General features: G+C 49.6%; 1 protein-coding gene across 1 annotated transcript in view; it reads left to right on the forward strand.

The window, feature by feature from the left end:
- The first annotated feature begins 793 nt into the window (after positions 1–793).
- Positions 794–26,338, forward strand: part of ITPR3 (inositol 1,4,5-trisphosphate receptor type 3) — an 83,474-nt gene continuing 57,929 nt past the window's right edge. Inside the window, exons 1-2 of the mRNA XM_077839557.1 lie at positions 794–882; positions 17,325–17,395. Coding sequence (XP_077695683.1) covers positions 794–882; positions 17,325–17,395 — 160 coding nt within the window. The remainder of the gene's footprint in view (positions 883–17,324; positions 17,396–26,338) is intronic.

Here is a 26,338-nt window from a genome sequence, read left to right on the forward strand (position 1 = left end):
GGGGGGCTGCTAGCCCAATCAGAGGGGAAAGCCGCGAAACTGCCCCAAGGCTCTGGCCCGCTGGCTGAGCCCCCTGGGCACCCACAGGACATAGATGCTGGAACTGGGGGTATCGCCCCCCCCAGCTTGAAGCGGTTTCCATTGTATCCAGGGGTTACAGGCTGGTTCAATGGCTCTCAGCGCCCCCCCATACAAATTGGTCCTACACCCCAGCCACAGGAAGCCACCGCCCGGGCTGCACTAAGCGGAGCAGCCTTCGCCCTCCCCGCTTCGCCTCGCCCCGTGTGAACGGGCGCGGTGGGAGCTAGCCGCGGGGTGCGTGAGTGTGAGTCACCCCCCCCCCCCGCCCGCCCGCCCGCCCGCTGCATGGGGGCCCTGGGCGCCGCTGCCCGGGCCAGCAAGAAGTTCCCCAAAGTTGGAGGGAGGAGGGGTGGGGCCTGGGCCGGCGGGGCACCCCACGCGGGCGAGATTTGCATGCCTGGGTTCAGCAGGACTTCCTGCTCGGCTGTCATTGGCTGCAGGTAGCAAACTCAGCCGGAGCCCTCCTGCAAAGCTGTAATTGAGCCCCCCCCCCCCCCCCGCAAGCCCAGCACCAGCGCTGCCTGTTTGCGCGCTCCTGCGCTGGGGAGCACATGTAAACCCCCCCCTCGCATCCACCCACCTTCTTCCCCCCTGGCTCCGCTCCGGGGGTGGGGCAGGCTCCCTTGGACCGCCGGCTGCGGTGCCCCCACGTGGCGGTGGAAGTGAGCGGAGGACCGCGACTCCAGGAAGAGGGGGGCCGGTCGCGGGAATCATGAATGAGATGTCCAGCTTCTTGCACATCGGGGACATCGTCTCCCTGTACGCCGAAGGGTCGGTCAATGGGTTCATCAGCACGCTGGGGTGAGTAGACTAGCGCCTGGGGGGGGGAGGCTGAGCCGGAGGGGGAAGGGGGGTCCCCTGCGAAGTGAGTCGGATTATCTTCATTTATGTGACAAAAAGGGAAGTGACACTGTGGCTAGGTAGAGGCCGAAAGGGCTGACTGCCTGCCTCGGGTCAAAGGCGCTGGAGAGGTCAGGGTGAGACCCGTGCGGAGGCAGGTTCTGCCGTGAGGTTCCTTGAGCCTTCCTCTGAAGCAGCTGCTGGAGACCAGATCCTGGACTGGATGGCCCTTGCCTCTGCTCCACTCTGACCATTGCTGCCTGCCTGCAGCCCCGTCCCCTCGCCTGGGCTGGCTGCGCTTCCCCTCCACCTGTTGCTGGAGGGGGAATTGGGATTCCCTAGGGAGCGGGGGTGAGATGCCTGGGGACATGCCCGGCAAGGTTCCGTGGCAGCGGAACAAGAGTAATATTTAAGAATTGGGTTTGTTCGGTAGCTGATGGTCCCAGGGCTTAAATTGTGCCAGGGCGGAGCAGTTCATAGCTCTGGCACCTCTGGGCCACTCGCTGCATCAGTTAAGAAAGTTAAATTGCTTGCGCCCTGGCACCTCTTTCCTTACAAACTAAGCTTTGGTCCTCTCTCCGGTCGGTGCAGGGGAGGCTGGGTTCTGTACCTGCAAGGATCTGTGTTGATGCTCTGGTATGTCGCTCCCATATTGAACTTGTATGATTCCCCTGCATGAAGTCTGAACCATGTGCACTGGGGGAGGCAGGAGAGGACTATATCCTTTACCCTGGGGGCTCTGCCAGGCTATTCTCTCTGGGTTTTTTTGGGTGACGTTAAGGCAGCTCGGGTGCCGGGGACATACCCCCTGCCCTGGGCATCTTCTTGCCGAACTTTCCCCCAGGCAAGCCACTCGAGCGAAGCAGTGCCGGCAAATCCACCATATGAATTGGGGACTGGCTGGATAGCGCACAGCTGTGTGTCCTGGGTGCTAAAGGTTCCCCTCTGTTTACCCTGGTTTCTTTACCTCTCCAACTACCCCACAGGAGTCTTTTGTACCCTGGGGAGACTCTGAGGATTCCCCTGTGGTATAGCGAGGAGGCAGGACTGGGCCGTGTTGCATGCAAAGAGGGTTCTTTATTCAGGCTGCTGGACATGGACACACCCTATGGTTCTCTCTGACGGAGTCCCTGCTGACCCACACAGATATGCAGTGTAGCTGTAGCAGTGTCCGTTCCAGGATATTAGAGAGAACCTGGGTGAGGGAATCTTTCATCAACAGAAGTGGGTCCAATAAGAGACAAGCTTTCGAGCCACACAGAGAAGCTAGTCTCTCTCGCCAGCAGAATTCGATCCCATAAGATATTCTCTCATGAATCTTGACGCGCGCACGCTCCGCTCCCCACGTTTGCCTACGGACAGCCATGGGTGTAAATACACACTGCGATGGCAGATATGGACACATGCGCATGTCTGCACAAAACACACCTACAGCCATGCACCCAAGTTTATAAACCCGTATGTGAACACAACTGTACAATGTGCTCACAGAGTTTAAAGCCAGAGGAGACCAGCAGATCATCCAGTTTGCTCTCCTGTATGTCACAAGCCACCAACACCCCCCGCACCCTAAACCCAACAACTGAAATGAGACTCACATATTAGTCTCCCGTGGGCTGTAAGCGATTACTATGCTACAGGCAGAGAGTATGAGGGACCGAAATGCACCAAGACTCTTCAATGGCAGGGTCCTGGCAAGTGACCTGCATCCACATGCTGCAAAGGAAGTTGAAACCACCCCCCAAGGATGCTGCCAATCTGACCTGGGGAAAATTCCTTCCTGACCCCACATTAATTTTCACACTCACAAACAGACCCACTTGCACACAAATTTACACGTACATATGCAGACATGCAAGTACTGTGCATGGCCCTGAACTAGTGAGAATGTTCCCACAATCATTTTGGTGAGATCTCTACGCTGGCCACCTGGCTCCATGCTAGAGGTGTCCCTGTCACTGACGCAGATTCTCTTTAACCTCTTCAGTTCTGCACTGGGTAGTCCCTATGCCAGACTGGTGATATCACATCTGACACGGGCCTGTTGGACCTTCCGGGCCCTCCCAGGCCGATGCAGCATTGTTCCCTATGGTCAGTTCTTCAGGTCTCTCTTCCCCATGGTTGGTTTGTTCAATCTTGTTGGCAGTGACTCAAGCAATGGGGTTCCCGCTCCTTCCCTTGGGAGATGATTCCACACACTAACAGATCTCACTATTGGGACATTGTATTTGGACTTATATCTTATTCTTTACTCATCGTTATTGCATTCATCCCAGTTACACCCCCACTCTGACCAGGGCATGAAATCCTTGTACTGGATGCTAGGAAGAGCACAATCACACTTTAAATCATTGCTGTGATAAAGAAGTGGAGTTACCCGCTGAGAGTGCGTCTCCTGAGCCCTCTTCACATTGTACATCTTGTTTAGTTCATTTGCTAGTCAAATAGCTTAGCTAGTCCCGGCCCTAGTGCTTCATACTCAGCTGAGCAGAGTACCGGAAGCTCCCCATCCGTCTGTGTTGACATCCTCCCTAGCAGCAACCAGAGAGCAGAGAGGAAAGTAAGCTGCAGTTCTGGAAGGTGAATTGCTGACAAAGAGAATCTGAAGTGTGATCCTTTTGGTTAGCTGGAGTGTCTTGAATGACAGAAGCCCGTTCTAGGCACCAAGTGAACATGATGCGTGGAAGCATGATGTAGGGTAGGATCGTATCTGAAACGGTTTGCCCGTGTAATGGGCCCAGTTGCTCCTCTCGCTGGCATGGGGCTTGCAACAGTGCCCCTCCATAGACATCGCTGGGGTTCTGGCAGATTGGCACCTGTGTGAGCGAGATCGGAACTCAGCCCAGTGGCATATGTAGGAAAAATAAAATTAGCACTCACAGGGGACATTGAGAGGCCTTTTTTTGTTTAATAAAAAAAAAACACAGAAGGTTCTGCCTTTCTGAGGATCTCTTTGGTGTTGGATGGCTACATGCACCAGGTAAACTGGAACTTGGATCTCCTCCTCCAGAAAATTTCTTTAGTGGCTGTAACAGGGAGCAGAACACGAACCAGGGTTATCTCCTGAGGGAAGTAGTTGCTTGAGTCATTTAAAAGGAGACTGAAAGAACTCCCGAGAATAGTGTATAAGGAACAATCCTCAAAGGCGTGCAGTGGGATGAACTTGACGATTTAATTATTTAGATTGCAAGCTCTTTGGGCAGGGGCAGTTGTCTTGTCTTGTTCTGTGGTTTGTACAGTGCCTAGCACAATGACTGGGATTGCTAGATGCTATGGTAATACAAATATTTTTTTAAAAAGGGTCTATGAAGTGGGAATTGCCCTGTCTGAAGTTCTGTGATTGTTGCTATCTATGGTGAATCATCTCTCTAGGGGTAGTCTTAAACTGTGGGACTTGTTCTCTTGTTAGTACATGGAGCGGAAGCATCCCCCTGCTACAGCTCAGAGCCTCGGGTGGGATGGAAGGCACCGGGCCAACTTCTGCCCTTGGACACCAGCATGATTTGTTAGTGGAGGCAATGGGAGTTGTATGTGCGTTTCTAAGGGGAGAATATAATCCCAACTGTACATATAAAATGATGGGGGTCTAAATTAGCTGTTAGCACTCAAGAAAGATCTTGGAGTCCTTGTGGAGAGTTCTTTGAAAACATCCACTCCATGTGCAGCTGCTGTCAAAAGAGCAAACAATGTTGGGAATCATTAAGAAAGGGAGAGATAATAAGAGAAAATATCATATTGCCTCTATATAAATCCATGCTACGCCCACATCTTAAATACTGCATGCAGATCTGGTCGCCCCATCTCGAAAAAGATATATTGGAATTGGGAAAAGGTTCAGAATGGGCAACAAAAATGATTAGGGGTATGGAACGGCTGCCATATGAGCAGAGAGTAATACGACTGGGACTCTTCAGCTTGGAAAAGAGATGGCTAAGGAGGAATGTGATAGAGGTCTAAAAAAATCATGACTGGTGTAGAGAAAGTAAATAAGTGGTGTTTACCCCTTCTCATAACACAAGAACCGGGGGTCACCAAATGAAGATAATAGGCAGCAAGTTTAAAACAAAAAGTAGTATTTTTTTTCCCCACACAATGCACAGTGAACCTGTGGAACTCCTTGCCAGAGGATGTTGTGAAGACAAAGACAACAACAGGGTTCCAAAAAGAACTAGATAAATTCAGGGAGGATAGGTCCATCAATGGCTATTGGCAGGGATGGTGTCCCCAGCCTCTGCCAGAAGCTGGGAATGGGCGACAGGGGATGGATCACTTAATGATTCCCTGTGCTGTTCATTCCCTCTGGGACACCTGGCATTGGCCACTGTCAGCAGACAGGATACTGGGCCCTTGGTCTGACCCAGTATGGCGGCTCTTATATTCTAATTTGACCAGAATATGGCCAAGCGGCATCTTGAACAGTTAATGATCAAGCTGTTGCCACCAATATAGACCATTGAGCTATCTGTTATGGCATGCAGCAGCCAAGGAACCTATTGGCCAACTAATCTCTAGGCTTATGTCCTACATAAACACACACGAATGCAAATTATATCACTACCTTGCAAGGGAACCCGACTAAATTTTTGTTGTGGCTGCATGGAGGCTTGTGTGAGCTTATATTCTTCGGGTCCGTGGTGTCCATGAATGGAGACCCTTGTTAAAAGTAAACACCAGCACTTCTCTAGCTTTCACAGGAAGATCTCCAAGCACTTTGCCCCGATTCCGATAGCTTTATCCATGCTGTATGGTACTTTACTCTTCAAACAACCTCACTGAGATCAGTGGGCCCCCCTGTGGAAAAGCTATCAGAATCCAGGCCTTCGTTAATGTTAATTAAGCCTCGCAATCCCCACTTGTCTGGGGGGGTGGGTGTCATTCACCCCCATCTTACAGATAGGGAAACTGAGGTATAGAGCAGGGAAGAAACTTGCCTAAGGGCACTCCGTGACAGAACCATGAATAGAACTCGGGACCCTAACGCCCAGGGTTGAGTTTTGCACTATGCTGAGCCTCCTCAACTCCCACTGACTTTGATGGGAGCTGAGGGCAGTCAGGGCTTCAGTCTCCTGCTTTAACCACTAGACAGGCTGTTCCCCTGAATCACCTGTGGTATCATGGGCTCAGTTGAGAAAAGCCCAACTGCAGGGAATGGGACTGCTCACATTCTCAAACCAACGCATGTGCTTCAGGGCTTTGCTGGACTGGGGCATAAAACTAGCCGGAATGCTTAAATTAGAAGAAATGACCAAGTTAGAACAAAGAGAGGAGGTAATTAAAGACTCCCTGGAGAAATGAAAGGATGATCTCTAAAGATAGTGGCAGTGACCAAATGTGTGGGGAAAATTATCCTAGGGCTAAACAACATTGCAATGACACCCTTTAACCATAGTGACAGGTTTCAGAGTAGCAGCTGGGTTAGTCTGTATTCTCAAAAAGAAAAGGAGGACTTGTGGCACCTTAGAGACTAACCAATTTATTTGAGCATAAGCTTTCGTGAGCTACAGCTCACTTCATCGGATGCATAGTGTTTAACCAGAGTGTTAGTGTGTTAGAGGTTTCCCATTAACTCAGTGGAGGAAAATGCGGGGGGAGAAGTATTAACGGTGCCAGACTTTGCGGTAGTTTTTATCTGGCTGTACGCCCCCCAGGAGCTGCTTTGATGGAGAAACCCGAACCCTGATCTCAGTCTTCCCCTCCAGGCCTGATTAGAAGCTACTTGTGAACCGAGGGGAATGGCTGCTGCATGACTTTGCTGAAAGTCGTTTGGCTGCTGCCCATAAAAGATGTCTAGAGAAACGGCGGTTTCAAACAGCCCAGGACAAAAGCAGCTGCAAAGGTCATGGAGTTACGTGTCACACACTTTGCTAAGCAAAGGGCTCGGGAGAGAAAAGCTTGAGTCAATTCATTGGTGCTTTAATCCTTCTAGTGTGTTTGCCACTTAGGGAATGTTTCTAATGGCTTATACCCGTTCACTCCTTGCCCCACATCTACAGATCGCTTCAGGATGAGATTTATAAAGGCGTAATGGGTAGCTAAGCATCCAACTCCTATTGACTTTCAGCATCTAAGTCCCCTTTCTGCCTGGGCAAATCTCTCTCTGTAGTACTAACGCTTCTCTCAGACGGCACCTTGCAAGTGAAAATCTCAAAGGTCTTTACAGACGCTAACGAAGGAAGCCTCCCAACCCCCATGTTATGGTGAGGGAGCGATCTTTGTTATGGCCACTGTACAGATGACGCACGGTTACACAGCGAGTCGGTGGCTGAGGAGAGAGAAAGGAACCCAGGAATCCTGCCTCTCAGTTTTCTGCTTTGAGCACATCTTCCTTCCAGAGCTGGAAATGGAACCCAGGAGTCCTAACCACTGAGGACCCCTCCCAGTCCCTGACATATTAAGTGCTAAGTAATAATACCATTAAAAGCATCCCGTGCAGAGTGATCTGGGGAGCGTTTAACTGCTGGAACTTATCAGAGGCCAATACCACCTCTGTCCCCAGGTGCCCTATTTCTCCTTGGGGATGGCAAATGCTTCCAGGAAAGAGACACAAAGCACTTAAAAGATGACAGTGGGATGGTGTGAAAGCTGACCTGTTTCCTGGAGTGCTGCCTTAAGGCAACACTTAAGTCATGCCCTCCAATCATCCAAAGTCCACATGGGCAGGTCTGATGCTAGGGCCAGTTCTTGTCAGTTCTATGAAGGCGCTTCTACTGCCATCAGTGCTGTAGCATCTGAGCACCCTTCCACCAGTGCAACGTCTGGCCTGTGACTCATTCGCGCGCTCTCATCCTCCCCACAATCCTGGTTTGTGCCTATTGTTTAGCTGCTTGAAACCAAGCATGGAGCCTTGATCACGAGGTACAGAATTCTGAGCTTTACGGATCCTCCCTGCCCGGGTACCTTGCCCAGCAGTGACTAGAGGCATAAAGCCTGGCACTGGGCTTGCTGTAAAACCTGGGGAGGAGTCTGTGGAGGATAGTCTCTTCTTTGGTGGTTTCAAAATCCTGGTGAGGAATCTGGAGAGGTGTCCCCAAGATGTGACAAATCCCCTGGCGTTCTTGCTAGTAGTAAGTAAGACTAGGTACTGATATAGGCTTTTCCATCTAAGGATTTCAAACTTCAAAGACCAACAATTGTTATCCTCATTTATAGATGGGGAAACTGAGGCACAGAAGTTTGGTTTTGTTTTTTTTTAATGTGATCACACTGCAAGGCCAAGGCCAAACAGGGATTAGAGCCCAGGCTCTAATCGCTTTCTGCCTCTTTGCTGTTTGCCATCTCCCTTCCAACCCTGAGTTCTAATGGCCAAAGCAGAATAAACTGAACCAGGGCCGCGCAGAAGTGCCTTTGGGGCTCAGTCTCTCACAAGAAGGATTGTTAGAGAGCTGATTCAGGCCACACCCATTAGCAAGCCCTTTCAGGGGTCTCCAGGGGATACAATGCCTGGGACTCGTCAGCTAAGCCACGTGAAGAATGGCGCTCATGGACAAGCAGCGAGTGGGCATGAGTCACTGGGCACGCATCTTGCATATTCCGGGCCTCGCAAGGGGGAAGGGCTGTGTGTAAACATACTTGAATAAGTGTCTGTTTAATTTGAAATCACGCCTTTGATAACTGTTATTGTGATTGCAGGTGGATTGAAGAGGTGGGGTGGTTCAGGGAAATGGAGCTGGGTAAAGGGTAACTATACCTACGGGGTCAAAGAGCACGTGCCTCCAGGCAATTAAAAGGAGAGAGAGACACAGAGGAAGTGTTTTCCTCCTGGCATTGACTGAGCCAGCCTCAGAGCAACAAACAGCCCCACTTTTGTAGCTGCCACGGTTGTGATTCTGCATGCCCTTCTCGGAAGGGGTTGTAGACACAGTGGTATAGTTCTCAGTGGGCCGATAGGGGACTGGCTGGTTTGAGGGTTGGTAAAGGGATACAGAGACTCTCGCTTTCAGCTGGCTGGCTTGAATCCGGCCGAGGCTGGGAAGGCCCAATAGTTAACTTCAGCTGACCCGTGGGAGCAGCATTGCTGGTTTTGGTCCAGAGCTTAGAGTACCGGTGTCTGTGTGACAGAACCAGCATTAATGCAGTGCCGTTACTAGCAGCCTCTGCAGAGGGGCGAAGGTCAGAATGGGGTTCCCAAAGGTGGGCCGAAAAGCGTCTGTGCTGTCCCCACTCTGTGACGAGAGGACCTTCATCTTCAGCGTTGTCCAGCAAGTCCCTGACGTCAGCACTGCATTCGCTGCATGGTGGTTGGTTTTTGAAAGGGCTCCAGAGGAGTTGAGCGGACTCTGCTTAAGCCACAGCTCCAGGCAATAAGAAATACAGCCACAAACTCAGTACCTCCCTGCAGCTGGGCCGCTGGAAGTGCTTCAGTAATAATAATTTATGGCTCATGGGATGTGACAGGTTCACCATCCTAATGCAGCTGCCAGGATCCAGGCCAATGCATGTGCAGGCCTCGCTATGGGGAGAGAGACTCATGCAGGGTATCTGTGAGTAAGCTGCAGCTTACTCGTACAATTATTTTGGGCACTTAAGAAAACTGGCCGTTAAACAGTGAATTAGTCTCCACCTTAACTAGAGGAGTGCTACCACCCTACTGTAACTTGGCTTGCAAACTTGGATAGTCCATCTCAGCTGCATGGCAGCAAGCTTGAATTCACAGGGCTCAGATCTGCTTTCAAATGCACTGATGCCACTGCAGGGAACTAAGAGCAGAATTTGGCCCCTTTTTCTCTAACCCCCCCCCCCAGCCCAATGCACCTCTGTTGAAAGCTACAACTGTTGACTCTTCATCTTCCCGAGGAATCTAGTTTTGCTGGCCAAATGGTTCTTAAAGGTATTGAGCTTTTTCCTGAGAGCTAGCGTTGTCCTATATGGTGATTGCATATAGTCCACAGCTGGCTGACTTCCCCCGGGAGAAAGTTAGAGGCCTATCAAATGTGTTTCAAGTGCTGACATTTGCTGCTTCCATTGAACTATCCATTAAAAGCCTGATCCTGATCCTGCAATGGGACAAGCATGCTGGCCCCGATCCAGTAAGGCACTTAAGCACACACTTAACTTGAAGTGTGCAAGTAGTCCCATTAATATCCACAGGAGTACTTAAAGTTAATCAGATGCTTATGTGCTTTGCTGGATGGAGGGCAATAAACCACACCATGCAGCATCAGGCCCTACATTGGTTAACCTCCCAAAGGGTGACATTTTCTCAAAGGTGGCTTGATTTGTTTGTTTCACAGTGTACTTTCTTCAGATGCTTAAACGCTGAAGGCCTGATTCTCATTTACCGACCAACTCTAGCAACTATCTTAGCACCCCAGTGCCCTGCCAGCAGCTATCCAAATCCAGAATGTAAATTGGCCCCCACATCTCCGTACTCTTCTAATAGGAGGGATAGCTCCACCTGTGTGAGCTTTCGCACACCAACAAGTAGCATCTAATACCAGGCATGAGTTGAGTCATATTTGTGCCTCTGCGCTATTACAGATGACTCATGTCAACAGCCTGAGGAGCCTTTGTTTTCAGATATTTTATGGGAGAACGTTATTTCAGGGTACCAGCTTAATAAAAATAAGACTCTGGATTCCTACAGAGTTTGTAATCCCAGGATCTAAGGCGCTGAAACCACTTTGTGATCATTAATGGATTTAGACTTGGAGTGAGCTAGGTCTATGTTGTTAACCCTGTCTTATGGATGGGTAAATGCCGGTGAAGAGCAGTTAAGGCCCAAATTTTTGAACTTGGCCGGAGTCGGTGGGAGCCAGGGGTGCTTAGAACTGCTGTCGATCAGGCCACTTCTATTTAGGCACCTACGGGGATTTGAAAAGCACCGAAGACGTTTAGTGTCAGAGTCTGTGGCCAGAAGGGACCACTATGATCATCTGGTCCAACCTCCTGCAGAGCGTGGGGCAGAGAACTTCCTCCAAACAATTCCTAGAGCAGATCCTTTAGAAAAAGGCACATAAATCTCCTGGAAATCAATGGGAATTAGGGGCCCACTTTGCTCAGGTGCTTTAGCAGCTGCATCTTTAAACACCTAAATACCTTTGAAATCTGGGTTTAGTCTAGGATTGAGTAGCCTAAGAGTGTCAGACATCCAAAGCTCATTGACAGTCCATGGGGGATAGATGCTGGACTGACTGAACCCTGTCAGCTCCGTCCAAAATCCTAGCTCTAAATTTGAAAACTTTGGCCGAAGGGACTTGCCCAAGGACAGGCAATGAGTCAGTAGCATAGCCAGTAAGCTCCCAGTTTATCAGAGCGCAATCCAGAATGACAGTGCGGGGAGGGAGAGAGACAAGTGCGTCTGCTTAGAGCTTTTTGATGAAGTTAGGCATACAAAGAGCAAGGACAATTTCTGCAGGCCCCGCAAGGGTCCCTACTGAGTGTATATATAATTCTGGCTGCTGTCGTTTAAGGACGTCTCCTCGTTCCACTTCTTGCTGAGCTAGCTGCTCATGGCTGCAGGTGCAGTGGAGACTTTTCCTGTTCCAGAGATCAAGTCCGATGTCCCTCCCTTGGGATTTACTCAGGCCGAGCCCACACTGAAGTCCATGCTAGTTCTGCCTGGACCCCCCCAACCAGGCTCTGAGCGTGTGCTGCATACCTGCATTCCCAGTGTGCATGTGGCCAGCTGGGCGGGTGGAGTATGGGCACTCTCCCTTCTTGTGTATCTCTTGCTACTTGCCCTTTCCTCCTAGTGCCACAGCTGGGGAACGGCAAGGCAGGAGGGGAGACTGCTTTAGAGGAAGTGTGTACACATAGGAAGCCTGGGCTACAGATAAGGGGGGAAACCCCCCTAATTTGCTTGCAGTCTAACTGCTGCCATTTGACTACAGTCAAAGTTTGTTTGAGAAAACCGCCCCCTTGGGTAATAAAACCCCCAAGCCCTGAAGTCGGGCCTGTCTGAGGCATTGCACTTCCGCCGCTTCTGTGCGTGCTGTGCAAAATGAAGCTTCCCTCTCTGCCCCATTTCTCTGTATCTGGCTCCCCCTTCCTCTCTGTTCCCTTCTTTCCCCTCCCTTTCTGGCCTGTGCCTACCCCCACCCCTTTGAGATTCCAGCATTGCCACGCTCTTCTGATGCCAGGTCAGACTCCAGCAGCACATGCTTGCTTCTAGCAGCGCGGTGCAGACAGTATGCTGGCCTTGGGGAAAGTGTCCCTGTTGTCCAGTCTCCTTCCCATCCACGCTATTGGCAACTCCATGTGCTCAAACATCATGAGTCAGCTTCCCTCCCCACCCCCTGTCGTGAAATGGACTTAAGATCATGAGATTTGAAAATCATATACATTGGGTGGAGGGGAAGGGCTATTTACTTTCTGGTTTTTTGAGCCTTTAAGCTTTTCTCTGCAACCAGAGGGCTAGGAACTTGCCTTTCTTTTTAAGTGAAAGCTGAGAGTCTTGTATTATCCCATGACTCCAGGAGCTGGTGCTTGAAGAAAACCTCTGGGGCTCACAAGCCCGGGAGTTGACCACGGCTGAATGCACTTCTGACGTCATTTACAACTCCAGCAGCACAATCGTCCTCCTTGCGGTGCAGCATTGGTTTACAGACGTTGCATTGGTTCAGTACAATGCCCACCCGATCCCACGTCCTCTCCTCCAAAGCCTAGTGTAGTCCCTGGGAGTCTTCTTCGTGGATTCCATGGACTTCGTGTCAGGCTCCCAGTTCATAGGATCTGCCTGTAACCCACGTCCTGGCAGAGGTTACTGGACAGAGCTACGTGTGACCAATTCCCAATAAACTCAACTGCTGGAGGGTCGTTCTCCTCAAACCTGCTGCTGAGTAGCTGGGTGAGAATGGGGAGAGGGCCAGGCAGAATCAGGGTGGCAGACGGAACTTTATTACTATTAATTTAGGCCCCCGTTGTGCCAGGTGCTGTACTGATCTCTGATGCACCTGAGAGCTTCTGTTGCAATAGCTTTAAAAGACATCCGAGAGAATTAAACAGGAAGTAGCCATTTCCCTGACCCAGACTTCCAGCAAATAGGGAAGGGGGAGGGAGAGGTCACTTGAAGGAGGTGTTGGTAAAGACTTGGGTAAGATTCTGACTGCTGAGACACACGGGTGTCAATCCAGAGTGGCTTCTGGATTGATACCAATGTGACTGAGATCGGCTTCCTGGCTTTCTCTCTTTTTAATCACCTCTCTGGTCTCCGCTTGCCCATGCCGCCTATTTCAAGGACGCCGTGGCATTTTCCTCTCGTTGGGGGTCTCCTGGCTCCCCATAAGTTAGAGCAGAGTCCAAATTCCTCGGGATGGAGCAATCGAAAGGCATTTTCCCCACAGCCAGAGCGCTGTTGGTGGAGAGCAGTTCAAGTGCGGGGGAAGAGGGAAGTTCTCTGCAAACCGAATATCCAGCTTGCTTGGAGACACCGGGGAATGTCTGTGCATAAGCGCAGGCCCAAGCCCTGCTCGGTGCGTTCAGTTTGTACCCAGGAGCTCGGATATGAATGCTGCCAGTGGTTTTCCAGCTCATGGCTATTTCAGAGGTGGGCTGGGGGTGTCTGAGCTCGGGGAAGCGAGCTGTAAGGCTTGAGCTGCGCTTGCGGAGTTGGTGGGTGGTGCTAACCTGGGTTGCCCCGAAAGGCAGAGCTCTGGGAAGCTTTCCCTCCTTGTATTCTACCTGCCAACATTAAATTGGGCTGCACTGCTCCGTGGCATAATCCCCTTGATTGCAGTGGGGTTACTGCAGAGAGGGGGCTGGCCCATGGTCGTGTACTGAGGACAGAATTTAGCAGGGGTGGGAACGGAGTCTCTTTATGCCCAGACCAAGTTCAGCTCGGGCAATGGCAGCCGAAGCTTCATTCTGCAGCCCCCCTGAGGTGTCTCCATGCTGAGCTGGAGCAGCAGCCTCAAGGGGAGGAGAGAGGAGCGTAGTCTGTGTGGCTCAGTGCAGTCCTCGGCCTGGGCAAGCCAGTTAGTGTCTGATTGGAACCAGAGACCTTTGAGTCCCTGGATGCCATTGTCAATCCTCTGAGGTGTCATGTCCTGCTGCAGGCTCGTGGCAAAACCATTTGTGAGATTACTTTGGTGCAACCAGGTGGCACGATCCCGCGAGGAAGGGTGGTGGTGTGGTTAAGGCATTGGCCCAGGACTCACGAGATCCTGTTCGGTTCCCAGCTCTGCCGCAAATGCCTGGGTAATGCTGGGTAAATTGTTTAGTCTCTCTCTGCCTCCGTTCCCGCTCTGTGCATGAGGGCTGATGATGGCCCATTGGTTGATCTCGGATCCCTTGGAGTCTGCATCCCATCTGCCTTCCTCCAGCCACTCCACGATTTGTCCGCGGGCTGAATTCAGCCCCATTGTCTTTAGCAGCCTGCGGCAGGCGGGGGCCTCTGATATCTCTGCAAACATCTGCTCCGTTTGCAGCGGCAATCAAAAAAGCTAACAGTGTCAAGAACTGTTGGGAAAGGGATAGATAAGACAGAGAATATCATAATGCCTCTTTATAGATCCATGGTATACTCACACCCTGAACCCTGCATGCAGATCTGGTTGCCCCATCGCAAAAAAAGATATATTAGAATTGAAAAAGGTGTACAGAGAAGGGCAACAAAAATGATTAGCTGTACGGGACGGCTTCCATATGAGAAGAGATTTAAAAAGACTGGGACTTTTCAGCTTGGAAGAGACAACTAAGGGGGGGTATGAGAGAGGTCCACACAATCATTAATGGGGTGGAGAAAGTGAATAAAGAAGCGTTATTTACTCCCACACACAACACAAGAACAAGGGGTCACCCAATGAAATTAATAGACAGGTTTAAAACAAATGCTAGGAAGTGCTTCTTCACACAATGCACAGTCAACTTGTGGAACTCCTTGCCAGGGGATGTTGTGAAGGCCAAAACTATAACAGGGCTAAAAATAGAACTAGATATGTTCATGGAGGATAGGTCCATCTATGACAATTAAGGAGGATGGGCAGAGATGCAACCCCATACTCTGAGCATCTCTAGCCTCTCTTTGCCAGAAGCTAGGTGTGGACAACGGGGTGGATCACTCAATGATTGCCCTGTTCTGTTCATTATCTGTATAGCACCTGACATTGGCCACTGTCACAAGACAGGATACTGGGCTAGATGGACCATTCGTCTGACCCAGTATGGCCATTCTTATGTTCCCCTTTGGCAGACAAGTGCTTACCAGAGCATGCAGTTTCCCTCAGCATATCTCTTCTAAATGGCCGGGATGGAAAGATGAAGTAGAATAGCAGGTATGGCTTGCCTCACTGGAGGAGCTTGTTCCCCAGTTATGCCTGGTCCTTGCAGGGCCTGGGGGAGATCCTGACGCCTACAAGGTGGTATGTGTGGATAGGATGAGGCATGTGGAGCAGCAGTTGAGTAACACTCAGATGAGAGGTGGGCAAAACAGGGTGCGGCTTTGCTTTTGCAAGCCCTTGTCTGTCAAGTTATTTTGTTTGGCAGAACAAAATCTGGGCATGTTTTGGATCAGGTATCATGGGGAGGGAGGTCTGGCTTTGGTCTGTTTGGTGAAGTGAAGTCCTACACTCAACATGATGGCATTTCTCTGTCTGTCTGGAGCAAAATAACTTCTGAGCACCATATCCAATCAATGCCAAAATGTCAGGGAAAGTTCTAGGCATCAAAGGGCAGAACCCTGTGGATTTTCTTGAAAATCAGAAAAGCCCAAAAGAAGGAAATAGGGGGAACATGGAGCCCCGGGCATTTGGTTAGCAGACCTATCATCTTTAATGAGGTCTGTAATTGTCTATAGATCAAAGCATCAGCTGATGTTATCCATTAATAGCTTCCTGCATAATACCCTCATTTCATCTCTGCCCATTATCTAAATGGAGTTTTAAATATTGACATCCTGAATGACTGATCTCCCAGCCAGAAAGAAAAGACTTATTTCAACATTTTAGAAATTATACAAGTTTAACTATTTATGTTTTTACATATGCCCCTAAAACTGAGGGGACACACCCAGAGCCCCCAGTGTGAGGGGAGAATAGGGGACATGCAGAGACCTGGGCATGAGAGAGGTGGTATTGGGGTCCCTGAAATAGAGAGGGATGGAAGGGGGGGCATGACACACAGCGACCTGATGAAGAAAATGGAAGGATGAGAGGCCCTGTTGAGTTCAGTGGGCTTAGCTGACAGAAGCACCGAAGTGTGTGATTCCCTAGTTCTTAGTATCAACTATTCATCCACAACAGCACAGGTCCTGGAACTGGGGCGGCTGCCGCACCCCCTGGCTTGAAGTGGTTTCCATTATGTACAGGGTTTACAGTTTGGTTCAATGGCTCTCAGGACCCTCACTATAAAAATTGTTCCAGCCCCATTGCATGCTTTTTCCCAGTAATAATATCAGATCATTCGCTTAGAAATAAGATGAGCGGTGGCTCTTGGAGGACCCACCGAAAGCATGAAGAAAAGGGGGCTGTAACACTTAGAGTTGCAAGGCTCAAGGAGCATGGAGTTGCACATTTAATAAGACAGGACGCTTGCCTACCAAGTTATGTGATCCTGAATTCTCATATCAGGGCGGAATAATTACATACAAAGGGCCAGAGCAGTGCAGGCTAAAACAAGGGGATGGTTGAACTGGTTTGGAGAAGATGAGAACTGAGCTCAAAACTCCCTTCAAAACAGTTCACTTAACTGGATGTGTTTTATAGAGAGACCCAGGGCAAAGCCCTGGATCCAAACAGTCCCAAACTTTTGGAAAAGCTCCAGTCTGGAGCTCATCTTTGTGTCTCATGCTATCCCTCTTGTACAGTTGGTTCATTTTTTTTTTTTTTTTTTTGTCCACTGAGTTATGCTGAGGTTAGAAGCAGAAGCTCCAAAATACTGCCGGGAATCCTAGGTGTTCCAGGAGGCAGGATGGCTGTTTACTCAGCCACCTATTTCGGTGCCATACTTGGCAACAGAGTATCTCCAAGCTAAGTACAGGATTCCCCTTCAGTAGCACCTTCAGGATTTATATGTGAGATTTTGCCGCCTGGATTGGTAAATAAGGTGCAGAGGCGTTCTAGTGGGGGCATTCTCAATAGAGAACATCAGAAGCTTTGCCAGCAATGCATATCTGCAGTGGTTCATCCTAGAGGACTGAGAGATGGGCAAGCGTGTAGCCCATAACGCTGGATGGTGAAAACCCCAGGAGGTTATACAGGGTGGAGGATCCTGACCAGTAGAAGTTGATTGAGGACCTAACTGCTATGGTGATAGGTATTTATGGAGTCCAGATATCTAGGTCGACAACACAGGAAGTCGTCTTGTGGGTCCAGCATTGTGTAACGTTAGCGACGTTTAGACCTGAAACATGTGACAATAGCACAGCTTCTTTGGCAGCTCTGTGGTTTGTGGCGAGGCCGCTGAGCGCGCTGAAGTATGGGCTGTAATGTCGTTGTCTCTGAAATGTTGTTTGCTTGCTTGTTTTCCAGGCTGGTGGATGATCGGTGTGTGGTGGAGCCGGCAGCTGGCGATCTGGATAATCCACCCAAGAAGTTCCGGGGTAAGAGGCCACGTGGTGCCTGGGGAGCAGCTACTGTTGTGTTCCTTATGAAGCCTACTCCTGGGGCACGCTACCTTCTGCTTCAGAATGTGGGCCCCAGCTTGCACTCTTCTATTATAGCAGTCGTATGGGCGTCAGTATCTCAAACCTGCCCCATCTCCTCCATGTTAACTGGTGCCAGTCTTGGCAGCCTGAGCAGAGAGGCTAAGGACTGAATGGCCTGTAGATCCTTAGCCCCTCTCTGCGTTAGAGTGGAATGCCATTTGTGCACCATTGTGGGGGAAGCTTGCCCTGCTGCCACACATGCTCTGGATTGACAGAGTTGTCAGTCTCCAGGGCTGTCAAGCTGGGAAATAATCACCCTGCACCATTGTAGCCTTTCTGGCTTCTTAGACTCTCAGACTTTAAGGCCAGAAGGGACCATCGTGATTGTCTAGTCTGACCTCCCACACATCACAGACCTCAGAACCTCGCCTGCCCACTCCTGTAATATACCTCTGGCTGAGTTACTGAAGTTCTCAAATCATGATTTAAACGAAAGACTTCAAATAACAGAGAATCTGCCATTTATAGTAGTTTAAACCTGCAAGTGACCCGTGCCGCATGCTGTAGAGGAAGGCAAAACCCCCCCAGGGTCTCTGCCAGTCTGACCCGGGAGAAAATTCCTTCCTGACTCCAAATATGGTGATCAGTTGGAGCCTGAGCCTGTGGGCAAGACCTACCAGGCAGATACATGAGAAAAAGAATTCTCTGTAGTAACTCAGAGCCCTCCCCATCTGGTGTCCCATCACCGGCCATTGGAGATATTTGCTGCTAGCAGTCACAGGTCGGCTACATGCCATCATAGGCAGCGTCATCGTGCCATCCCCTCCATAAAAGTATCAAGCTCAGTCTTAAAGCCAGTTAGGCTTTTTGCCCCGCTGCTCCCCTTGGAAGGTTGTTCCAGAATGTCACTGCTCTGATTGTTAGAAACCTTCCGCTAATTTCAAGCCTGAACTTGTTGATGGCCAGTTTGTATCCATTTGTTCTTGTGTCCACATTGGAGCTTAACTTAAATAACTCCTCTCCCTCCCTGGTATTTATCCCTCTGATGTATTTATAGAAAGCAATCATATCTCCCCTCAGACTTCTAAACAAGCCAAGCTCTTTGCATCTCATCTCAGAAGGTAGGTTTTCCATTCCTCAGATCATCCTGGTGGCCCTTCTCTGCACCTCTTCCAGTTTGAATTCATCTTTCTTAACCATGGGAGGCCAGAATATTGTTCTTGATTCCTCCAGTGGCCACTGGCTTTATGACTTGGAGAAACTGACTCTCACAGTGCCTGGGCTTCGCTGTGAACAAGAAGGAGAATTCGTACCCCTCCCCAGATCTGGTCGCTTAAAGGCGAGAGATGATGGTTTTTGTTTCTACTACAATAGCACCAACCCCGAGGTCAGGGCTCCATTGTGCAAGGTGAGAGACAGTCTCCGCCTAAAGAGCTTGAAAGCTTGCAATCTGAATAGACCGGACAGATGACGGAATGATTATTAGCCCTGTGGGGAAGTGAGGCCCGCAGAGTCTGAGGCAGAGCGAGCAATTGAATCCAGTCTCTTGAGTACCACTCCAGTGCCTTCACCACAGTCTATCCTTCCTCTGAAGGTCGACCTGATATTCTGAGGCATGTTCCTTGCTGTGCCTGAGTTAGTGTATCCTGGCTGCTGGTGGAGCAAAAACCTTGGGAGTGGGAAGGGATGTGTGACTGGGAGGGATGCAGAGACGGCAACAAGCATCTGGGCTGTGGCAGGGTTTTTGGCTCTAGGAACTAACTGTGCCAGAGGCCTACTGCTTGCTTTGCTTCGCTGCACCTCCCAGGCAGAGATTAAGCTGCTCTTTGATGAGGCAGGCAGGATTTAGGGAGATGCATTAAATCCCCATCCATCCTCGGCTGTCATGCTCCAGCTGCCCCACCCCATCCTGGTGCGAGCCTCCGTCGTTATTTCCCATTCTCAGCGAGACACAGCTGCTGCAGAGTTCCCTTGTTGAGCTGGCTTTCTGGAGTCCTGATCCAAATGGAAAAGGCGATGAATCTAGTGAGGGGCAGGGCGGCTCCTGGCTTGTGGAAATGGGCTAGTGAAGCCAGAACTTTCCTCTCTCTTTCCTGCACACCTTCCATTTCTAGCCCTTCCGTGTCCAATCTGGTGAGGCCCACTGAGCACCCTCAGCTGCCAGCTCCTCTCAGGCTTGGGACTTGGGTCAAGAGTCAGGTCTCTTACCCAGTTCTTCCAGCCCCTGAGCCTGTGTGCTGAGGAGAGCAATGGACTCTCTCTTCCTCTTCACTCCTTTGGGTCACGGCTCCGCTGCTCTCTCTGGTGTAAGGAGAGGTGACAAGGCGAGTGAGCAGGGATTCTCAGCCCCTGGGATCTGCGACTCTCTCCTCGGACCTGGCCTTCAAGGCACCACAAGCTCAGCCATATTGCTCTTGAAGGAATTCGGCTTTCCGGGGCTGCCTTCCCTCTCACGCAGAAGCAGACACTATTACTTGTCTTGTAGGGTAGTTCCTAGGGGCCCCAGTCATGGCCCAGGACCCCTTTGTGCTCGGTGCTGTACAGACACGGAACAAAAATGTGAGGCCCTGCCCCCAAAAAGCTTCCAATCTAAGAACCAAGCAAGAGATGACAAGTAGATGCAGACGGACCGACGGAGGAAGCACAAGGAGCAGCAAAGGCAGAGGTCACAGCACCCCCATTGCCAAGCTGATTGGAGGCTCTACAGCAGAGAAGAGGGGTTTGAAGGAGGACAGCCAGGAGGTCTTGCAGATGCTCGCGTTGGGCTTGGAAGATGTGGTCCCGTTACGACCTGTATGTACAGTGCCTAGTGCAGCGGGGCCTCGATGGAGAACTCCAGGTGCGACCGCAGTATAAATGTTAAATAATAATTAACGGCACGACACTCAAACATCACCAGTTTATCCAGACTGCCCCTAACTGGAGCTGAAGGTAGCTGTACTCTCTCAGGGGCTGAACTTCTGCCGCACCACAGAACCTGAGACCTTGCTAACAGGTGGAGAACTGGAAGAATCCTTCCGCCAACTCCGCCTCAAAGAATTCTTTCACAACAGTGCCGACGCCACTCACAATTGCCACATCCCCGCTGGTAATCACGAGAAAAAAGAATTGTCTGACTTGACGCCACAGAGCGGATGAAACCACAGTCTTGTTCATTACACTGATTGACTGCTTAGGAAAAAAAAAGTGAAGTCCTTAATAAACATCGCATCCGGCATAGTCTCTCCACTGCCGAGAGGCCAGCTATACAGGCCCTGAAATCTAACCACCAGATAACGATCAGCCCAGCAGACAAAGGGGGCACCATCATAGGCCTCCACTGTAATAACTACATAAACGAGGCCTACTGACAACTCTCTGACACCACTTACTGTAAAGAATTCAAAGACAACCCCACACCACAATCTACCCAGGAATTTAAGGATATCATCAAATCCTTCTCCAAACAACTCCAAGACCTACCAACTCATTCCCCATTAAACCACCCACGGGACCTTCTATGTGCTTCCCAAGATACAGGGGAACCCAGGCAGATCCATCATAGCTGGCCACAGCACTTACTGAAGAAATATCGGGACTCCTAGAAACCATCCTCAAACCACTCAGTGCACAAAGGGCCAGCTTCCTCCACAGCACAACAGACTTCTTCCACAAACTCCACAACATTAACAACCTCCCACGGATGTCACTTCCCTATCCACCAACGTCCCTCACAATGACAGCATAGCTCCCTGCCCCAAATATTTACAAGACAATGGACAACCCTCAGATATCCACCCCAAACACATCACCACACTCATCCATTTCACCCTCACCCATAACAGTTTTACCTTTAACAGCAAACACGTTGTCCAAACCACAGGAACAACGTACTAGGACGGCTCCCCAGTATGCCAACATCTTCATGGGCCACCTTGAAGAAGAATTTCTTGACAAATGCACCACCAAACCAATGACATACCTGAGAGACACCAGTGATATTTTCATCTTCTGGACAGACGACTTAAACGCCCTCCTAGATTTCCACCACAACTTCAACAACCACCATCCATTTATTAAACTCTCTCTGGAACACTCCCACGCTAGCATCAACTTCCTCGACACCATGATCATTGTCAGCAATGGAACCCTCCAGACAACAATATGCAAGAGACCCTGGATCAGCACACCTACCTTCCCAGATCCAGTAACTGCCCCAAGCACACCAAGAAAGCCATTATCTACAGCCAGGCACTCAGAGACCACAGAACATGCTCCAAAGAGAAAGTCTGGGGTATGCATCTTAACGCACTTAAAACCGCCTTCGCCAAACAAGGACACTGCCAGAAAAGTAGATCACATCATGGAATGGGCCACCCAAATACCCTGAGAGAACCTGCTTCAATACAGAAATAAACCCCCCTCTGACTGCACACCCCTCATTGTCACTTACCACCGTACACTGGAACCCATATGGATTATTATCAAATGACTACAGCTCAAACTTGATGGGGACCCCATCCTGAAAAAAATCTTTCCTGAACCCCCTCTTCTGGCCTTCAAAAAAGAAACCCTCCCCCCAACCTCTCTAAGCTCATTATCTGAAGCAAGCTCCCCACAGACCAGGACACACCAACTCAAAGTGGCACCAGACCCTACCAGAGCAACAGGTGCAAAACCTGCAAACATAACTCCACTGATACAATGATCAATGCCCACCACTATGTGGGTGAAACCAAACCACCAATACGCTCTTGAATGAACTCCTACAGGAAAGACGAAAACACCGTATTACCTGTGGGTGAAGACTTTTCACAAAGTGATCACTCTATGTCTGACCTCTCAGTCATCCTCAAAGGAAACCTGCACGACACTTTCAAAAGACGAGCCTGGGAGCTTAAATTCGTAACTTTGCTAGACACTGAAAATCAAGGTCTGAATGAAGACACAGGATTTAGGGCTTATTACAACAACCCACTAACCCCCTCTTTTTGTCCTATGACTGCAGGGGTGTTAACCGGCCACTTCACCTTGAAGGGACTTTAGAATAGAATATGTGCTAACTACTTTTACACTTAACTATCTGTTTGATCTTGTATTTAGCTGTGACACTCTCCGAACCTTTCCCAGACCTGAAGAAGAGCTCTGTAGCTCAAAAGTTCGTCTCTTTCACCATCAGAAGTTGGTCCAATAAAAGCTATTACCTCACCCACCTTGTCTCTCTAATTTGCTGGGACCGACATGGCTACAACACCACTACCTACTAATGATAATTAATGCAAACATTTCTCATTTTGCCCATGTCTGGGGAAATTGTGCACCCCCTGTCACCCCCTGCTAACCCCTGAGGCTACCAGAGGGCAGTATTGGGATGGCTCAAAAACCGAACCAAATGCATGTGAGGAAGGTATAAACATGCCTCCCCCATAATACACCTCCTTGGGCATTATTAGTGTTTATGGCATGCACCTAGGGCGCTTGGTGCTGTGCAAAATATAAAGGAAGCAGCAGTCCCTACTCCAAGGAGCTTCTGTTTTAATTTGATTAGATGGTGTAGTCCAGATGCAGAATACACCAGGCACTCTTTCCACAGCATGGTGTACACTGCAAGCAATGCAGATATGGAGCAATACCACAGTGTCCCAGCGGGAGAAAAAATTTCCCCAGCTGCAGGTTATATTCTTGATGATGATTGTCGTTGTTATTTGCGTCTCTTTTATCCTTGCTACGGTAACTTCCAGGGCTGTTTCTCACACACTGCTGTGTGCCTAATCTTCTTTCAAATCTTAGCTGTTTGCTTTAATAGTATCTTATAGCAGTGAGTTCCACAGCTATCATTACATGTTGCTGTAGGAGTTTCTACTTGTATCCAGTTGAAATAGAAAGCGATCGGCATTGCTTTCTGCTGCAGGGCAGCTGCCATTTTGTGTGTTTGGGTTGATTGAGTGTGATCCGGGACACACACATTCACTTTCTCTCTCTTTCTCTGTGTTCTCACATGCAGGTTTTACTCTGGTCCTTACTTAGTTTCCCTTGCTTGGACCCAGAGTAAAAGTGAGCAGTTATGCTTTGGGCATGGAAAGATGTGTAATGGGGACAAAAGCTCCTCCTCCTCCTCCTCCCCCCCCCCAAAAAAATCTTGTGTCCTGTGACTTTGGTGAGCTTTCAAGGTGGAACAGACCTTGCAAGTGTGTGGTTCTGCTTTGCCATCCTGAGGTGGCATGCATTTGACACTCAGAGCAAAAGCCTGCAAGCTTTTTGCAGCCCCAGGGCACCATCCTGCTCTCCTGATGCCAGTGGTACTCTTGTCTTTGACTTGGATGGGAGCAGCCGAAGATGATCATGGTGAAACCTGTGCAAGCAGTTAAGGAGTCATGGTTCCTCGTCCTAACAGCCAGGAGAATCTCACTCCGTTAGAGATGGGCGTGGATCAAAACCCTGGATCCAAACTCCTCCAGACTTTGAAGGTTCAGTTCTGGCCCAGCCCTTTTCTACTCCACAGCGAATCAGACTGTAGTGTTCAGCCCCTTGTTATAATGGCTAGGAAAGTAGCAGTCCCTTTTGATCTGTTGTAAATACATTTCACTGTGAAGGAGGAGGAGGAAAAAACCAAACAATGATCCTGATTGTGTGTTACTCCATTGTCACTCTTGGGCAAGGGACAGAGGGGGGCTTAAGGTGACTTTAAGCCCTCTTTGCTTTCTCTGCCTTCTGTGGCTGTGCAGGGCCCTACCTGGTGTAAGTTAGAATAACCTCGGGGCTGCTCTAACTCGGTGATTCTGAACCAGTGGTGCATGTACACGTGGGGGTACACAGAGGCCTTCCAGGGGGTACATCAACTCATCCCAGGCATTTGCCTAGTTTTACAACAGGCTACATAAAAAGCACTTACAAAGTTAGTACAAACTAAAATTTCATACAACGACTTGTTTATACGGCTCTATATACTATACGCTGAAATGTAAGTACAATATTTATATTCCAATCGATTTATTGTATAATTATATGGTACACATGAGAAAGTCAGCCATGTTTCAGTATTAGTGGGTGTGACACTTCTGTATTCTCATGTCTGATTTTGTAAGCAAATAGTTTTGAAGTGAGGTGAAAGTTGGGGGTACGCAAGACAAATCAGACTCCTGCAAGGGTACAGTAGCCTGGAAAGGCTGAGAACCGCTGCTCTAAATGATGCCCTGCTTCCCATATGGGCCCCAGGAAGCGGCGAGTAGCCATAAAGCAGTGCACTCCGGCCATGCACTGATCCAAGCCCTGTGTTGGGGTGCAGTGCTGGCATAGAGCCCTTACACCACATGGGGATTCTCGGGGAGGTGCTTCTGCCCCCTTTAAGACTCCTTGCTGCTGCCAGAGTGGCCTAAAGGGGCTGTCATGCAAGTGAGAATCCGGCCGATGGTTTGAAAAATATCGTGGGAGTCTCTCCCTCCAGCTGCCCCGAGGCTAGAAAGGCAGAGTTCAGCTGTGTAGTGTCTGGGCTGGCCAGGGCAACACATCCTTCTGAGTCCTGTTTGCTTGCTTTTTTGTGGTTCCCCCCTCCCCTCCCCCCCGAGGCTCCTGTCAGAGGCACAGCCCCACGTTGAGGCATGTTGGGAGAAAGCAAACCAGGCGTTTAACTCCTCCACGGTGTTGGGCAGATGACAGTGTGTCTGTGTGTGTGTTTTTTTTTTTAATGGACTTTTGTGTGGGGTGTAACAGACAGCGTAATTGCTGCGTGTGAGTATATGGAACAAGGACATGTGGGGCATGATTCTGCCCGGTGCTGGGTGCTGCCTGTCAGGTGCTATGCACACTCAGCATCCTGCAGGGGCTCAGCACCTCCCTGGATTGGCAAGGCCTGAAAAATTTCAGCAATGTATTCGCTCCTGTGCTCAACCTTTGGACTGGAAGATTCTGGTTCCTGCTCCGCAGGGGGTTTCTCCAGGTGTTTAAATTCAGTTCAGTTTAACCCCTGCCATGATCTACTTGAGAGCACGTGTGAGCTGCCCTGGGTTTGCTCTAAGGAGTGCAGTGGAGGGCAGTGGTGAAACTAACATAATGCTGGCTAAGAGCTTCCCCCAGCCTGCCACCATTAACTCTTCGCTCCCAGTGGGTTGGTGGGTGGAACAATGGTTAGATCACAGGGCTGGGAGTCAAACACTAGACTTCAAATCCTGCCTTTGCTACAGGCTTTCTGGTTTCTGCATGATAGTGCGCAAGTCACTGTATCTCTCTGCTTTGGTGTCCCTGTCTGCAAAATGGGGATAATACTAAGATGGGCATGAGCTGCCATGTTCAGGAGAGCTGGGTGGGAAATAGTTTTCCTGGCCTGGGAATATTTTCAAGAGTTTTGCCCATCTCAAATCGGGATGGAAAGTTGAAATCTCAAATAGTCACAAACCGAAAAACTTGTTTGTTTGTTTGTTTGTTTGTTCTGGGTCAATCAAAATGTTTGTTCCTATTTTGACCTCTTTTTTTTTTCTTTTTAAAAGTTTTTTTAGTCTAATTAGGTTTAATTTCAAAACATAAACCTGTTTTCCACTGGAAAATTGGATTTTTTTTTGACTGCTTGGGAAGTACTGACAGTTTGGCGAATAGTTTTGGTCTCGGTAAATTGGCATTTTTTGACACAAAACCATTTTGCAGAAATGTTCTCGGCCAGGTCTAATGCTCAGCTCTTGATGGCAAATCCCCTGAGGTTGAGGAGCAGTTTGGATCCAGGGCTTTGATTTGGATCCGTCTCTTAATAGCCGTACTGTCTCGGTGCCTACCTCATCAGGCTCCTTTGCAACCTCATTAACGAGGTAATGAAAGTGCTCTGAAATCCTTGGATAGAAGCCGGTGCGGGCTAACAGAGTCTTTCTCTCAGTAACCCTCTTATAACCACCACGTTGTGGGGGAATGTAGGATACCATCAATATAACTCCA

Source organism: Eretmochelys imbricata, chromosome 21 (genome assembly GCF_965152235.1).
Source record: "Eretmochelys imbricata isolate rEreImb1 chromosome 21, rEreImb1.hap1, whole genome shotgun sequence".
Taxonomy (NCBI): Eukaryota; Metazoa; Chordata; order Testudines; family Cheloniidae; genus Eretmochelys; species Eretmochelys imbricata.